A 17,397-nucleotide genomic window follows, 5' to 3' on the forward strand; every position below is an offset into this window, starting at 1 on the left:
CGAACGCCGCCCCCCCCTCTCTCTTCCCCCAAGCTCCTTATAAACTGAGCATGACGTCATATAGTATGGAATACCCCTTTGGTCAGTTTGGGTCACCTGTCCTGTCTGTGTCTCCTCCCAACTTCTTGTCCACCCCCAGCCATCCCGCTGGCAGGGCAGTGCAAGAAGCAGAAAAGGCCTTGGCCTCGTGTAAACACTGCTCAACAATAAGTCCATAGAACAAAAACATCTCTATATTATCAATGCTGTCTCCAGCACAAATCCAAAACGTATCCCCACACTAGCTACTATGAAGAAAAATCAATCCTCTCAGCTGAAACCAGGACATTATCCACCCCTTATTCCATACTATTTACATCATGCTCAGGTCCCACACAATTCAATACATCCTCATTAAGCACCACCACCCTTCTCATCCCTTGATATAATATGCTGATATCATTCCCTTAGTCTGTGGACCACCCTTTTAAAATGTCCATAAATGTCTGCAAAATGTCCATTGGGTTCACTTGGTCCACAACCTTGGGCTCCATCCACCATGGTGGTCACTCAGGACAGGAGAGGTGGTTGACGTGGAGTTACTGCGCACCAAAACCAGCTCAGGTCAGGCCCACTGCTGCACTTGCGCTGCCTCCTGTAAGGCTTGTTCTCCATTGGTTCCGGTGATTTCTGCTACAGTAATTCCTGTAACGTGCAACTCAAATCATGGGTTACAACAATTTAAAGGTATTTCCATTACAATCTCCACCCCTGGTCCCTTCGAGTCAGACCATCAAGTTTACCATTGCAATGAACACCTCCCCTTGCCCCTGCTCTGGCTTGGACTTATCCCCAGACTGCCGTCCCTTAGGGGAGTACCTGCTCCAAGTGGAGCCTTATCCATGAGCCGCAGTTTCTCCAGGGGTACACCTGCTGTGGCATAGACTTATCCACAGCCACAGTCACTTAGAGGTGCACCTGTTCCAGCATGGCCTTCTCCATGGGCCACAATGCCTTCATAGATACACTTGCTCCAGTGTGGCCTCGCCCACAGTCACAGTCGCTTCAGTCCTCTCAGAAATAAACCTGCCCTATCGTGGGCTCGTCCATGGCCACACACTTTGAAATGTTCCAGCATGACCCATGCACAGCCACTGATGCTTCAAGGTGTACCTGCTGTAGCATGGACTTATCCTTGCCACAGATGCTCCGAGGTGTACCTTCTCCAGCATGGACTTATCCTTGGCTCACAGTCCTTCCAAAGGTATACCTGCTGCAGCACAGAGGCAACCACGGCCCCAGACACTTCGAGATATACCTGCTGCGGCACAGACGCAACCACGGCCCCAGACGCTTCGAGATATACCTTCTGCGGCACAGACGCAACCACAGCCACAGACGCTTTGGGGTGTCCTGCTCCGACGTGGAATCATCCACAGGTCACAGTCCCTTCGACTCGAGTGCACACAGGAGTTCCAGCCTGTCCAGGACAGCAGCACAAAAACAGCAGCGATACCCTGGCCACCTGCCAGCCCAGGCGCATCGCCATTGCTGTTATCAAAATGTTCCCAGGCACAGCACAGTAAAATGATAAGAAGTACAGCAGTACAGCGAGCAGCGAAAGCAGAAAGCAGCCACTAACGAGCACTAGACTCTAATAGATTGTAAGGCAAGCAAGCCCCATGGCAAGCACAGGAGCCTGCCAATTAATAGCTAAACAGCTAATACTAAATAGCTAATAGCAGCTATAAATTCAATCTAGCACATTCCGATCAAATCTGTCATTATCTCGAACCCTTCGAGTCCCATCTGGGTCGCCAAAAAGACTGTCGTGGTTTTACCCCAGCCGGCAGCTGAGCACCACGCAGCCGCTCGTTCACTCCCCCCCCATCGGGATGGGGAAGAGAATCGGAAGAGTTAAAGTGAGAAAACTCGTGGGTTGAGATAAAGACAGTTTAATAGGTAAAGCAAAAACTGCACGCACAAGCAAAGCAAAGCAAGGAATTAATTCACCACTTCCCATGGGCAGGCAGGTGTTCAGCCATCTCCAAGAAAGCAGGGCTCTGTCACGCGTAATGGTTACTTGGGAAGACAAACGCCATTGCTCCGAACGCCGCCCCCCCCCCTCTCTCTTCCCCCAAGCTCCTTATAAACTGAGCATGACGTCATATAGTATGGAATACCCCTTTGGTCAGTTTGGGTCACCTGTCCTGTCTGTGTCTCCTCCCAACTTCTTGTCCACCCCCAGCCATCCCGCTGGCAGGGCAGTGCAAGAAGCAGAAAAGGCCTTGGCCTCGTGTAAACACTGCTCAACAATAAGTCCATAGAACAAAAACATCTCTATATTATCAATGCTGTCTCCAGCACAAATCCAAAACGTATCCCCACACTAGCTACTATGAAGAAAAATCAATCCTCTCAGCTGAAACCAGGACAGTTATGAAACCACCTACCTCTGTCTCAGCCCCTCTAATACTGCGCAGTCTTTTAACTGTTTCCTGCAACTCAGCCACCTGACATAACAGATCATCAACCTGTGCACACCTTGTGCAGGTACTTACCTTTTCACCAGGAGAAGGGTTTGGGCACTCATTGCAACCTACCACCTGTACTGAAGTCTCTTTCCTTACCACTTCCATCTGGGTGGATACATCAGACATCTCAGGGGAGATGTTCTCTGTAGGAACACTGGTTTTAGCTCTGAGGTGAGTGCCCACCATTTTGGCAGAGACCTAGAGCACTTCCCTGGGCTGTGGGCCTACAAGCAGGTTGCAGGGCCCTCCCTGCATGCCCTCCCGCACAAACTGCCACACCCTGGCTGACATACCATACCCTGTTTGCCTGCCCTGCTCGCAGCGCTCCGGGTTACTAGTGCTCCCTAGGGCCGTTTAAATCTCCCGCGGTTGCTCCTAGCAACGCCCAATCCACGTCAGTCTCTCTTGTCAGAGCTGCCGGCCCCTGGCGGGTCTCTCCGCCCTTCCTCGGGTTTCCCTGGCTCCGGGAGCCCCCTATCTGCATTAATCTAGCATTCGGCCACAGAACTTACAATACAATACAATGCAATGAAGTTGGGAGTGGGAGTGGGAAGAGTTTATATCCCAACGGCAATCACACGCTTTTAGACAAATTCAACTGGTACCTTAATGGCTTCATAAGTTCAGGCTGTGAGCAAACTGATGACGCAGTGAGATGAGACAGGACAATTCAATATCACTGACAGTTCATTGCTGCCAAAATAGGTAGGCCACACTCCCCCATCTCCCCTACTCATGACACATCTGCCCCTATTTCTTTCTTATCATCCTTTCTAGTGTTGCTCTGGCACTTGTCACAATTCCCATCCCCTTTCTCTAATGTGGGCACAATATCATTGATTTATACCCAGTCTCCACTTTGCACTATGCCTTAATTCCAATTAAACAACATCAATTCCAATTAAACATCATTCTGAATGTTTTCAAAATGCTTCAGCATTCCCTCCCTCACACACACACTGACTACAGCTGCACAGATGTGCATCAGGAACCAGAAAGAAAAATTATATTTCCTTTATTTCTAGGCAATGTTTTGAACCTCTAATATCAGTGGCAGAAGAAGGAAGAGCAACTAGACTCCTCAGGCCCCTCATTTTCACCTCTGCTCCCCATGTAGGAGGAGGAGTCAGGAACTGCAAAAAACAACTAAGTTTATTGTCCTTCACATATGTTTTTCACCATGAAAGGAGTAGGCATCATATTGTTTTACTAAATCAAGTTTTATGAAATATTTGATCTTTGTTTTTATAAATTTCATGAGCATTCATGTTTCTAGAATCTGTAGCCTTTTCCTCTTTTGCACATTACAAATTGAAAAAGGGGGGAGGGGAAAAAACTAGACTTTTTGGTCTAGTTTCAACATTTTCTTTTTTTTTTTTTTCTGAAAGTCAGCTTCAATGTGTGTGAAAATTCCTCTTTAACCGTAGAAGACATACAGTATTGACAGATTATTCAGAGGTAAATGCGAAAGGGCACAGGCTAATAATTCTTTAGGCTAACTATAAAATAGGGGAATGCTTTACAGCTGACACTGTGAATATATCAACCCAGTAATTGGATGCACATGTTAGTAGCAGTAAAAAGGCACTGTCCAGTTGTCCACTTTATATGGGAACCTACTTCGAATGTATTCTTTGATTTACTGTTGCAATTAGAACTGAATGTTCAAAGAGAGAACATGAGTGAACTAATTTAAAAGCAAAGAGTGTCTTTAAAGCTATTATTTAGCATGTGACCTGGCTCACTTGTAACCATTTCTTTCCCCTGCAACTTCCATTTGTTGCACTGTACTCATGAAGTAGCATAATCAGTTTTATTAATCCACTTGGCTAGTGAATTCAGTTTTAATATCCATTCAGTGATTAAAGTGTAAGCCATTTCCTCCTCACTCCTTCCATTAAATATTTTCATTTTCTTCATAAACACAGAGAGCTTTCCCAGGCTGACTTCATGTAACAGTGTTTCCTGTCTCCTTTTTACTATGTTGTAACTAACACAGACGTTTTACAAGAAATTGGCACCAACAACAAAAGCAATTAATACTGCTAGGAAAGGATCTTTCCAGTTAACAGAACTAATGGTTGCAAGTACCACTGACTACTTTTTGTGTTCAAAGTATCTGAACAATGAAAGACTGCAAGATATTAAAATATTGCATCAAAATAAGTTGTTGAAGCAAAAGAAGGAAAATTTGTTTGATAAGTACATACAGTTAGACTAGCGGTACTAGTATGTTTCTTGGTAGGTATACATGTGCTCACATTAACTAAATGCATCCTTTGTTTCTGATCTGATAATTTGGTTTTCATAGCCCAAAGCAAGCAAAGCTTACTTCTCCATGCAGTCTCATCAAGTTGATGTTGGTTGGCAATGCTGATAAACATTCAAACTATTTGTGCTGTTCAAAGTGTCAAAGAGGTCATTAGATGATAAACCCCAGAATATTAGGATAAGGTAGTTCAGTGTCTTATGGTGACTGCAAGCAATGGTAGCAAGTGTTCAAAACGTGCAAACTGAAATTTCAACTCAGTGCTATTTTGGGGAAGAAGGGACCCTAAGAGATTCAAAAAGCTCTTCAGAGAACTGAGAAAACAAACAAAAAAAAAACCCCAGGCAATGAAGGGAGCATTATAACAAATCCCAAGTTGACCAAATAATTTCTCTGCCTTGCTGACACTATTTCTATCATCCTAAATATTAAGCTTAATAATAAAAATACAATATTGTTTACAAAGATGTTTTTTCCCTATTTAGAACCTTCCTTCTGTGATTATATTATTTGCTCAGAGGAAAAGTCAGGAATCCTCCATGAGAAGAGATGTCCTATGTTCATACAGGTACCTGCTATTTTTAACTTAAGACACACAGGTTAACAAGATTTGCTCATAGAAGGGTTTTTCCTTTTTCAAAATTAAAGGCTCTGTGGAAGAAAGCTCCCCTATTGTAGGATCTGATCTGACTCCCATTTGAAGTGAAAAGGCCCCTATTCACACACAGCTCAAAGACATCTGAAATTCATCTTAAAATGCCTTATTTCAAAACAGAGGATCTTATCCTATGACTGAATACATCCAAGATGTTTCAAAAGCGCAAGCACATTCTATAGTGCTTACTCAGCTAACACCAAAACCTGAGAACCCTCCCATTAAAACAGCAGCACAGCATCTATAAGCCTGTATGCCCCTTGGTCTCATTCTTCTGAGGTTTTAAGAACAAACTTCCAATTGCCCCTAACTTTCTTTTTTGCAAGTGGCTATAAGTTAGATTTATGAAGACAGAATTACTTCTTACAACTGTATATTTTGAACAGATTTATGACAGGGCTACAGTATCAGCATGGAGGGTCCACAAGGCAGGAATGCAGTAAGGGTAACAGGAGAGTGTAATGTAGACATTAAACAGGATTTATGAATGTGGAAAGAATTGTACTAAGCGCCTAAGGTCATATACTGCTGGTTATAAAGTATGTAACTGAGTTCTTCAGGGGAAAGAAAAAAATAATAAAGACAAAGCGAGAAATCATCTCCACAAGAACATATAAATTTCATATTAAAGAACCTAAGATTCAAATTACTTCACTAAGTATTATTTCCTATTTTATGTCTTTTAATTGGTAAAAAAAAAATAAACAAGATCTCTATGGAGAGTAAAACAACAAAACACATACACCCACTAACCAGTCTTTAGAAAAATGGAGAAAAGTTCTCACATTAATTTACAAACACCAGCTTGTGAGGAGTCAATAATCCCAAACAGCTAGCTTAAAATATGTTGAGTAGCAAAAGAACATATTTTACCAAGTATTCTAATCTGGTTTGAGCTGTACATCTGAGGTTAATGTACCTATCAAGCTCTATGATTTTATTACACCTGAGGTATAATCAAAAAACTGAGTATCAAACTGAGTATACTTAATCAAAACACTTTTAATGCTATTTTTATGTATATAACCCAATATATAGTATAAATCTGTATTTATATGTCACATATATATGCACACACTTAAAACCCTCAGTAGTAGCCTTCAGCATTTTTAGCGATTACAGTGGTTGTTTACAATCTTTTGGGCTACAGAACGAGGCTCGAAACTTTCTTGCTATTAGTCACTATGTTGCTAATCTGATCCCACACTAACTAAAGCAAAACAAAAGATTATCAGGGCCTTCAGCAGATCCTAAAGCTATATAATCAAATACTCAGGGGAAAAGCCTGGAATAGGTTAGCTTGTGAGCAGCAGCTAATTATTTCATGCTAGCTCCCCCAGTAAACGCTCTTATTCTGCAATTACAGTACCATTGCACTGTTTGGATTACTCCACTGTGGATACTCAGAAGGCCAATTAATAGTCTCTCAGCTGGTGTAAGCCCTTTTAGCTTTGCTTGAGCTAAATTAGCTCATACAGCTAAGGATCCATCCCCTTCTTGTCCGCCTACTTCGAGCAGAGATGACACCAGGCAGTGGCTGTGCCGCCATCTACCGTAGGTTTTGCATAGCACTGCTTGGTCCAAAGCCCGCAGGAATCGCTCCAGCAATTTTTCCCACTAATATCCAGGCTCAATGACACAGACCCCGCTCCCTAAACACGTACCTAAATAATAGCCTGATCCTGCAATCCTTGCTCAGGCAGAACTCCCCCTACAAACTGCAGGTTAGCTGCTGCTAATTAAGCATTGCATATTGTGTTACCATTCTTCAGCTACTAAGATCTGTCCTGTAAATGTCAAGTGTGTGCTTCATAACACTTAACAATTACCTTAAAAGTCAACTAAAAATAGCATAACACTCGAAAATATGTTCAAGTTTTCCTGAACCAGCTTATCATATATCATGTAGCCCAATGCATGCTGTTCATTAAACCCAAAGAGTTTCACTATCTTCAAGAAAGCTTTCTGGGTGCAAGTACAGTCAGAATCTGCACACGTGCAGTTTTCTCTCCATTTTTATATACGACTTAAGCTCCTCTTGTTCAGCCCAGATCTCAAGTTATAGCAAAAGCTTTTGTAATTACTCTTTGGAGGTTTTTTGGTTTTGTTTCCCCCACACACAAGTACTTAAGTCACCAGAAAGTAGTACGGCTGTCCTCATTCATGCATGCAAATGGATCTATCAAGAACAGGGGCAAGGGACTTCACAGCTGTGGTGCTGAGGGATGAGCTAATACTGAGTAGTTGCATTTGAGGACAAAACTCCAGATGTAAGGAACAATAAAGCCTAAAAAGTGTCCTACTTCTTATCTAGTGACTGACACTCTCCATCTATGCCAAATGCTGCAAGTTCCCCCAGCCTCCTGACAGAGCAGTCAGAAGCCACCTCTGTTCCCAGCAATCAAGTTGGAAAACATCTGCCAAAGTAAACTTATTTAGTGCACTCTACACAATATTTATAGAGCAAATCTATGAATGCTATTTGAGCCATTTTAAAGGCCAGGGACTAAATTCTGTTTTCTGAATGTTTATTCTGACTTTCTCCAACTGTTCTTACTTGACAGTGCTTAATTGGAAGCCATCCATGAAAGCTATTGTTTAATTACACACCATATTATGATTTTACAGCCCTACAGATAAGGCTTTACTGCAGCATAAATGGATTCTAAACATTAGCATATGAGAAAAAGAAAATTAGCCCCCAAATTGGAATATTTCAAAGTCTTGTGTGTCAATAGTCACTGTTATTTGTTTAGGAAAGTGTGGTTTTGAAAGAGGAATTTATATTAGAGATTAAATAGCCTTTGATGTTAAACAGGCTACAATTTAATGGGCTGGCTAACCCTTTATGCATGGCAGAAATTTGTTCACATGTAATTACATATTTTAGACTACCTTAATGATACTACATATTTGCTTGGAATCAGTCCAGCTAGGGATTACAGCGGTATTCTGATTGAACAGCTATATGTGAGATTATGAAAAGCATAGATTTTTGTGAATCACTTGCAACATTTTGCTACACAGACACCCTTGAAATGAAGGCACAATAAATATTTACTTAAATGGTCTCAGCCTACATGTGCTTTTACAAAAAACAATTTCCCACTGCAAATTATAATGACTATTAAAGATGAACATACAACTGTTTGACCTATCTTCTGCCAACAAGATCCTAATTGTTTTGTGTTTAAAGATGTTATACACTACATATGACTTTGTGATGTAAGCGTGGTTAGCAAGTTGCAAGTTTTAAGACAATGAGCATCTTCACTGTACATAAACCTGAGGGACAGTATACAACTATGTATAACAGCAGCATTGGTTTGCATTTATATGAAAAAAAAATTACATTCTTCTCTCTTTCATCTCTGCAGATGTGACAATAACCACAACATCACCAAGAATGCCAATTCTCTCTCTGATGCACTGACTGGAAAACTAGGAAAAAAAAATTTAAAAAATAAATTAAAAAAAAAAAAATCACACCCTATAGTTACAGGGGGTTGTTCTTGCACGTAGACTGAAAGAGTAGGAAAATTTATACGTGTATTTCAGTGTATTCTAACTCTTCTTGGCAAGATCTCACAGAAGCTCATGCATGCATGCAACTTTACTCACTGAACAGTGGGACTGCTCATATGAGTAGTTACTTCTCTGAATACACTGTTGTCAGACTGGGCCCCTTATAGCCTTTTTGGCAGCAATATTCTACACAGAATGGCTTGGTGTTCTCAGAGATGCACACAAAGCTTTCAGAATCCCATTTTAGGGGAATGACACTGTCTTCCTCCACAAATAAAAATAATCTAAGAAATACAATGCTAGGACCTAGTTCCACACACATTCATCAAAGTGAAGCCTTCATCATAGCTCTGTTTTTCAAGAATTTGGTTTTCTATGAAATATAGAAAGGGGGGTGGTAAGATTCAGCTGCTTTGACATCTAAAGCTTTTACAAACATTAAGTGCATGATAAAATATGAAGTTGCAAGGTGGAGCAAGTGAAGCAGTGACAATATGACACAGCAGCTCTCTCCTCCCTGTTTGCAAGCCTATATTATGGGTATTTAATAAAAATACAGTGGAATTAACACCAATGTCTATCATACAGCATGGCAGCCTGCTGAAGTACTCCACACTTTACACATTAGCTAACAAGGGATCTACTTAAGTTACTTTAAGTTATTTTAATCTAATAGAAGATTTATTCCCGGGTTTATCTGGATTTATGTAAGACAGTCCAAGAAACAAAATGCAGTTCTCCACCAGTGAAACAAGTCAGAGAGTTTCCTCCAACACTTGCATAACAGAGCTTACTTTTTCAGCATGCTCCTATAGTGGGATGCAGTCACTTAAATTACAATGTGATATATTGTGATTTACTACAGCTACTTCAATTTGAGATTGCACAGGCAGGAAAATTAAAAAAAAAAAAGAGGTACATTTCTAGCACTGACAGCCAAAAATACATTACTAGAAGCATGCTATTACTAAAAGCCTAATTAGTACTACAAAAAAGCTTGAAACTACAGCCATGGAAACGGCCGTATGACTTTTAATTTGAAATAATTTAATTAAAAAAAAGACAATGAAATGCGTGTGAGATCTGTGCGAATCCAACCCCAGATATTTACAGTGGAGCGAGTAGCAAATAGTATAGCAGCGCCGCAACTCGAGAACGGCGGGGCGCAGCGCACACGTCAGGCACGAGCGTCGCCTTACCGCGGGAGGCTGCACGGCCCCGCACTGGCTCCCAGCACCCACCCGGCACCCCTACGGCGGAGAGCAAACCCGGGCAAAATCCCAGCCCGAAGGAAAACACCCTTTTCCGGGCTCGGGGAGGAGGGAGCGCGGAGCAGACAGCTCTTTTGCGGTTCGGGGAGAAGAGTGTGTGTGCGTGCACGGGGAAAATCGATGCATTGTTTCAACATAGTGTTCTCGTCAAGCCACTTTAATGAAAGGGGATAATGATTTTCAGATTCGGGAGACAATGCTTCTCCACCATATCCTTACAAATCTTTCTAATTTGCTCTTCTGCCAGGCAAAGAAGCAAACTGTGCTCGGCGAAGCCATTTGCAAAACAAACGTAACCGGAGATATTTGCAGATACGGGCTGGCGGTTAGCGGCATCCCAGAGGAGCCGAGCCCACCCCACCCTGCCCTGCTTCACTTCTGCTCCGCACCCGCACCCCCTCCCCACCGAGGCGTCACCTTCCCCTTCCCTCCCCAGCGAGGGAGCTCGGGCGCTCCGGGGCTGCCGCGGCGCTCGGGGGGGGGGGGAAAGGCGGCGGCAGAACGGTACTTACTGAAGGGGCAGTTCTCCTTCTTGGTACCGCTGACCTTGCCGTTCTTCTCGATCTTGAGAAAGTACTTGTTGTAAGAGTAGAGCTTCCTCTTGCGCACGTCTCCTTGGAGGTGATTGTAGCTCCGCACGTGTCTCCCCGCACTGGAAGGAGAGGAGAAGGACGAGGGGAAGGAGGAGGAGGAGGATGATGATGAAGAAGAAGAAGAAGAATAGTTGATGGCCTCTGGGGACAGTATGTCTTGGCCGAGGTAATGGCAGGTAACAAGCACAGAAGACACCAAGAAGAGCAGCAGCAAGCAGCAACAAGGCAGGTGGGAAAAGGTTGAGGCACCATTTGTCAGTATCCATTTGCACATTGTACTGAAACTCTGGGCACTGGAAAACGTCTTATCAAATGAAACATACTGGAAGGGTAAAACCTGGTAGAAGGCAAGTGGAGAGCTGGTGTTTGCTGCTTCTGGTTAGATCCCTCTGAGCTCTGATCTGGCCTGAAGTGCACCAACATCCATAACTCAGGATAAATCGCCTCAGAAGTTGCTGCCTTTTAATCCTTCTAGTCCTCCCTCAGAAAAAAAAAAAAAAGAGCTATTTGTGGTTTGGGTTGGTTGTTTTTTGTTTGGTTGGGTTTTTTGAGGGGGTTGCTGTGGTTAATCCTCTTTCTTTTTTCTCTTCCCCCCCCCCCCACTCCCCAACCTGGTTTGAGACTTCCCAGTAGTTATTTTGTTCTCTTCCTCACTCCTTTCTTCACCATCTTAGATACAGAAAGGTCTGAAAAATAGATGACAGCAGAGTGAACAACAAAAATAAATAATAACCAGCAGAAGAGAGCTCTAGAAGGGATTTTTTCCACACACCTCCCTTTATCCACACACACTCACACTTTGTGATTTTGCACCTTTTTTTGATCCCCACCCCCTCGCCTTTTTGCAAATCCCAAACCAGTTGCACAACTCGTCCTTTCTCACTGACAACCCCAGAGGAAGCAGTTTCTTTGTTTTGCTTTGAATTCTCCAGAATAGTATTTAAAAAAAAAAAAAAAGAGAGAAATAAACCCCAACTTGTCTCCCCTCCTTTGGTTGTAAATAGGTTAGAAGCTGTAGCCTAAATGTCGGCGATTACAAGTTAGAGGTGGGATGGGGCTCTGGTGGTCAACCCTTATTTGCAGGGGGTCAAGCAGGGGTGGGACATCTGAAATCCTTTTTACAGTTGGAGTGAGCGGTGCTTGCTGTTGTGGAGGGAGTTTTAGGAGTTGCTCTCCCTCTCTAAAGCAGCTTGCTTGCTGCTAATTGCTCCTAAAGTGTTCTTCTCAGAGCGCCGGTCACCAGTATGGTTTAGAGACTCATGCTTTACTAATTTCCCTTTCTTTCAGGCTGGATCAGTCCCCTCTAGGGAGGTTTCCCTCCCCCCATTCACACACACACCCCCCCACCAAAAAAAGAAACTTGTTTTCTAGCAGGTATTTTATTTTATTTATTTGCAGTGAAGTGCTTGAGAAAGCCACCTGGAGTTTGTTGCCTGCTAGATCTTCCCCCTTCCCCCCCCCCCCACGCTGGAGGAGGGGTTGGGTGGAGAGGTTGGAAAGAAGTATATATTACAGGCCGACCCTGGAAAAACAGATTATATACTGGTCAGAGAGAGTAAAAAAAGGAAGAGATGTAATTAGCTCCTTTTCCTTCTTTGCCAGCTTCCATGGAGGTCTTTCTCCCTTTTTTAATGAATCACTGATTTCTTGCTTCCGTTGCCGAAATAAAAAGTTCACACTTTAGCCTGCTCTTCCTTTTAAGCCTCTCAAGGTTTATTGTGTCTCTTTCCCCACCCTCATTGTCTCAAAAGAAATCAGGGCTCTAAATGACCATTTTCTATTTGCTAACATGAGTCATTTACTGAATCACGCATCTGACTTCAAAGCAAAAGGGGCTTTATTGGGATTGCAAAGGTTTCCCCATAAAATCTGAATGTTTTGCTTTTTCTTTTTAACTAACGCAGTCCTTTCCCAGAAAGAAACAAATTTTCCATTTTCAAGGCTATTTTAAAGCGATTTTCCAAGCTATTATTTTCCTGGAGGAGCATATGTTGGTTTTTCCTTTGATTCCATCTCTCCTAATAGATTTGTCATTTCACATACTGAATGTTATGACAGATTCATATTTCTATCCCATCACTGAACTATCAACTTCCCCAGTAATTAACAGGCATCTTCCATATGATGTACTATCTTTTAACACCAGGATACAGGATCAGGGACTGACAGGATGTGGGCAGCATGCAAGACATTAAATTATGGTTTAGTATTTAGTATTGTAAAATAATTGTTTTGGAATGCAAGTAGGTGGAACATTCACTAAGAGAATGGAGTAGCAGAGAAGTGGTACAGAAACGCAGTGAGTTACTCAATACATAAAACCAGAACTTTTTTGAAGTAGAGGCAGTTTAATAACACAGATCAGTGGAATACAATGGAAAACTGCCTATGCAATTACATTTGGCATTTGGAGTCAATCTTAATTTAAACAACAGAAAATGCAAAAAAGAACAAATAGTTCTAAAATTAGACTGATTCGTTAGATTAGGGTGTTAAATATATTGTTAACTTCACAACAGAAATTAGAAATTATTTTCTCCAATTATGGTGTTTATTCTTGAGAGAGTCGGCTCCTAAATTTATGTGTTCAGCTTCTAGGGGTTGACATTTAAACAGCCTTAAATATGAAACCATTTAATGTTAGAATCAATATGTTTTATGATGTTGGTTATGGTACTTCAGAGTATTTATTCTGCATGTATTTGCACTGAGTGCAAAGGATTTCAGAAAATTTTTGGTGAATCTGATTTAGGCTTTCCTTTTGTGGCAACCAATGAAAAAAGAAATAAAACCAAAATGAAAAGCAAAAGCCTACTCTTCAATGAATGCCTGACAGCTTACATGTATGTCTACAAAGCTGATGTCAGTGTGTGCTCGCTGTCTAGGTCAGGAAAGGTACAACACATTTCTAAAATGTTCTTTTGATTCCAACAGCTTAAATTATAAATAATTACCATAATGTCTTAAAACTATACATTTGAAGAAACCTTTAATTTTTTCTCTTTTTCCTGTCAAATGCTGGAAAATACAGTAAATTGGCATTTTAGGATCTCTGGTGGCAGGAGAAAATAGCAGTGTGAGGGTCAAACAGATATATAAAAAAATAGGTACCATCTTGAATTTACTCTTCTCAAGAAGAGTTCTGCTTAGACCTATTTCTACCTTGTAATTGGCTGTATGTTGGTTGTAAGATCTTGTGGTTAAGAACAAAACCCACATATCTAGAATTTCATATTAAATCTGCTTCTGGCATTCAGTGCAGTACTTAAAACTACTACAACGCATAGAGTCCTTTTCAATCCTGTGTGATGACAGGGAGGGCATTTATAAAACAGAGTCCAAATGAAAAACTGACATAGCTTTTTAGATTATATCTCATTCTTTTTTCTACTTTCTGTATAGCCTTTCTTTTGTAGCACAGTTGAATTCCTAAATACCCCACTACTATGTATTGTCAGGTCACCTCTTAGGTTAGCCTGAGAAAGCCTGAGAAAAGTTCCACAGGAAAGATGCAGTATTTAATGGAATTCAGTCTGTCCCAATAGATTTGAATCACTAACATAAATGTATGAATGTAGATTATATCTCTGTAATGAGGCCTGAATCATTCTCAGTTACTTCAAAGGACTGAAATTTAACCTTCCTTTTTAGCAGCAACAATCAGACCTTAATGGGTTCCTTTATTAATTGTTCCCTTGTGAAGTTTTGACCTTCAGTACAGGTCCTAGATTAGAAATGGTACCTGCTGCTTCTAAAACACTGTTTCTGTTTTGCCTCTTACTGTTCTAAGATTTTGTGAAAAGTTTCCTGCACTGCAGTTTTATAAATGCTGAATTACATTGAGTCATCCAGAATGAAATAAAGAAAACCCTTTCTAAAAAATGTACAAAAATTAGAAAATACATTTTAAGGATTTTCTTTTTGGGCTGTTTTCTTTCCAAAGAATGTTCAGGGAAATGAATTGCACAGGTGGATTTTAATGAAAAATAGTCTAAACAAAATATTTTTTTATACTTTTAGCAATTGCTTATGTCATATTTTTGTCTTTTGATCAGCAAGGAGGCATGTTTTCAAGTTGCTTCCCCTCCCCGTGGTAAGTAGATAACTTTAATCAGAGAAGGAATATTTTAAGGTAGTTGGAATAGATTTTGCCTTGTATGATTTCCCTTAGGCAAGGCATTATCTTTTCTGGTGTTGTAAATAAGTTCTGTCTATACCTTTGAGTGTTAATATAATCAATTCACTCTCAGATGACACAAGCCCCTCAGTTTAGATTGCTAGATAGCAGTCATGACCATTTGCTGCTTACAGTATGATGAGATGCATATGCATCTTCTGGTCATGGGACCCAATTCTGTTCTTATTCAAGGTGCTGGGAAATTTGCCAGTGATTTCATTGAGAGAGATTTGGGCCAGGAATGTCACTGCCAGAAATGAGGCAAGGAATGCCAAATGTCAGTGATAGCTCAGATGCCTCCATCTAGATGCCAGTTCCAAACTGCAGAACTTGGCAGTGTTGTAAAACACTAATCTCGGTTATAAAGAAAAGGCAGTGGCGCAAAATGTCCACAATCACCAACCAGTAATGAGACAAGCTGTTTGATTTGAGATGCAGTACTACTTGCTGAAATTTTTACACTGTAGAGTTCATGCCCACCAACAACAGGGACTGAAGGCCGTTGCATTTTATCTGAATTAAGTGTCTTAAAGCTTGAAAAAAAAATCATTACAGCTGTTTTCTTCTGAGAAATCTGAAAAATCACCATCGTTGTATTTGTCTTTATTTTTTACTTTTTCATGTACCTCCATGTCATTTAAAAAGTGTCCAAATACTAATATTATTCTAATTTTATATATAGAATGAGGTATAAAATAATTCCTTAAGTTGTCAAAGATCAAGACTGAAAGAGGTGTAACTCATCTGTGTGCCATATGTAGCTGGAATAAGACATAGAAAGCCAAAATACTATTTTGGCTGCCTGTATTGGGATTTGGTAGTGTGTGGAACATACTCCTTGGCTCCTCTGTGCACACTCCTTTCCAACTAAGCATCCAAAACTGGAAAAGAACTCAAGCAGAGTTTAGCAGAGGTTAATAAAATGCTTGTTTCAGCATTTCTTTTTTATTTCAAAACCACTTGTGTTTCTAGGTCAGGTATAACAACAGACACATGCAAAAATGAGTCTGAGATAGATAACCAAAATTTAGTTAAGCCATACCTGGTTCCACCCAGCCTACAGAATAGCTAGTGAGAATGGCCAAGTGCCTTGCCCAGGCTGAGGCTAGTCCTTAGGAAGAGTAAGATGGTCCTCACGCTCTGAGATCTGGTGGAAGAATGAAGAGTTGGTTGGGCTAGCACTGCCACTGGCAATAAGTAATGATTAGCTGGAATATACCATGGTTTATGTTTTTCTTTTAAGAAACAGAATCAAAATATGGCAGCTCTTAGGACCACACAGGTCATCTTGTATACAGACATATAAATTGTGGGACCAGACAGGATTTGGTCATTGGAATTTGCCCTGTTACTTAGATTAGTAGGATGTGTTTCTCTCTTATGGATGTACTGGCAAAGCTGTCTGAATGCTGCACTTCAAGCAGACAATTAAGAAAATTGTTTATTCTTCTTAAAATGCTAATTACGGCTATTCTCTAGAATATGTTTATGGTTGTGCTATGTCTGTGTTATTTTTGTTCAATAAATATAGCTATTAAAAAAGAAGAAGAAATAAGTTAAAAAAAAATAAAGCATTCTACAGAGGTCAGCTAGAGGAGACTACAGACACCCAGACATTGAACTGCAGTGCCATAAATAGCTATGTGTGTGGGTTGGACACTGACCATGTTTAGTAATGGTCTGCTGGCAGCCAGTTTTGCATACACTGCAGCACAAAAATAATTAAAAAGGCAATATTTTCAGGGAATTACTTTAATATTAGAGCATTTTTCTTTCTCATTTCATATAGAACTACCATGAACGCAGACCACTTAAATACTCCTATAAATATAAACAATTGAGAAAAAAAACTGTCAGAAACTGCCAGGAAGAGTCAAGTGTTAGTCAGGTCTATGCAGAATTCTTTCTCCCCCCCCCCCCCCCCATCTCATCTAAGCCTACATTTTCCATGGGGAAACCTACCAGGCCTCTGAGGAAATACGTTGTGCATTCTGATATATGCTCCCTTTACATAAACTAATACACCTGTGGGTTTTCCTTGTAATGGATAATGCTGATGGTAATGAAGGTAATGAATTTATTTTTTTTCCCACACTGGTTATTCTGTTTATACAACTTCTTCTCTTCTTCTGAAGATATACTATAAACATTTTCACTAATCATTCCCAGGATCCAAACCTTCAGCTGAAACAAGGTGTTGGTTTATTTGTGACACTGAAGCTCCTGTTCCCCAGAGGAAGCTTTCCAGAAATAGAGATAATTTGGTACTTAAATATGTAAGATCATCTTTGTATCTTTGAACTGTATCTATTAATTTACTGGAAAAGGTCTTTGTATGGGATGTAACTGAGACAAAACCAAAGTGATACAAACTTTTTTATGAACAGGGGTATG

The 17,397-nt window shown here is 40.9% G+C and overlaps 1 protein-coding gene across 1 annotated transcript in view; it reads right to left on the reverse strand.

Annotated features, from left to right (window-relative positions):
* Positions 1-11,771, reverse strand: part of LOC142599201 (fibroblast growth factor 10-like) — a 100,985-nt gene extending 89,214 nt beyond the window's left edge. Inside the window, exons 1-3 of the mRNA XM_075739122.1 lie at positions 11,623-11,771; positions 11,438-11,512; positions 10,746-11,307 (exon numbers count right to left, since the gene is read on the reverse strand). Coding sequence (XP_075595237.1) covers positions 10,746-11,100 — 355 coding nt within the window. The 5' untranslated portion in view covers positions 11,101-11,307; positions 11,438-11,512; positions 11,623-11,771. The remainder of the gene's footprint in view (positions 1-10,745; positions 11,308-11,437; positions 11,513-11,622) is intronic.
* Positions 11,772-17,397: the final 5,626 nt, after the last annotated feature.

The sequence above is a fragment of the Balearica regulorum genome, chromosome W (assembly GCF_011004875.1).
Source record: "Balearica regulorum gibbericeps isolate bBalReg1 chromosome W, bBalReg1.pri, whole genome shotgun sequence".
Taxonomy (NCBI): domain Eukaryota; kingdom Metazoa; phylum Chordata; class Aves; order Gruiformes; family Gruidae; genus Balearica; species Balearica regulorum.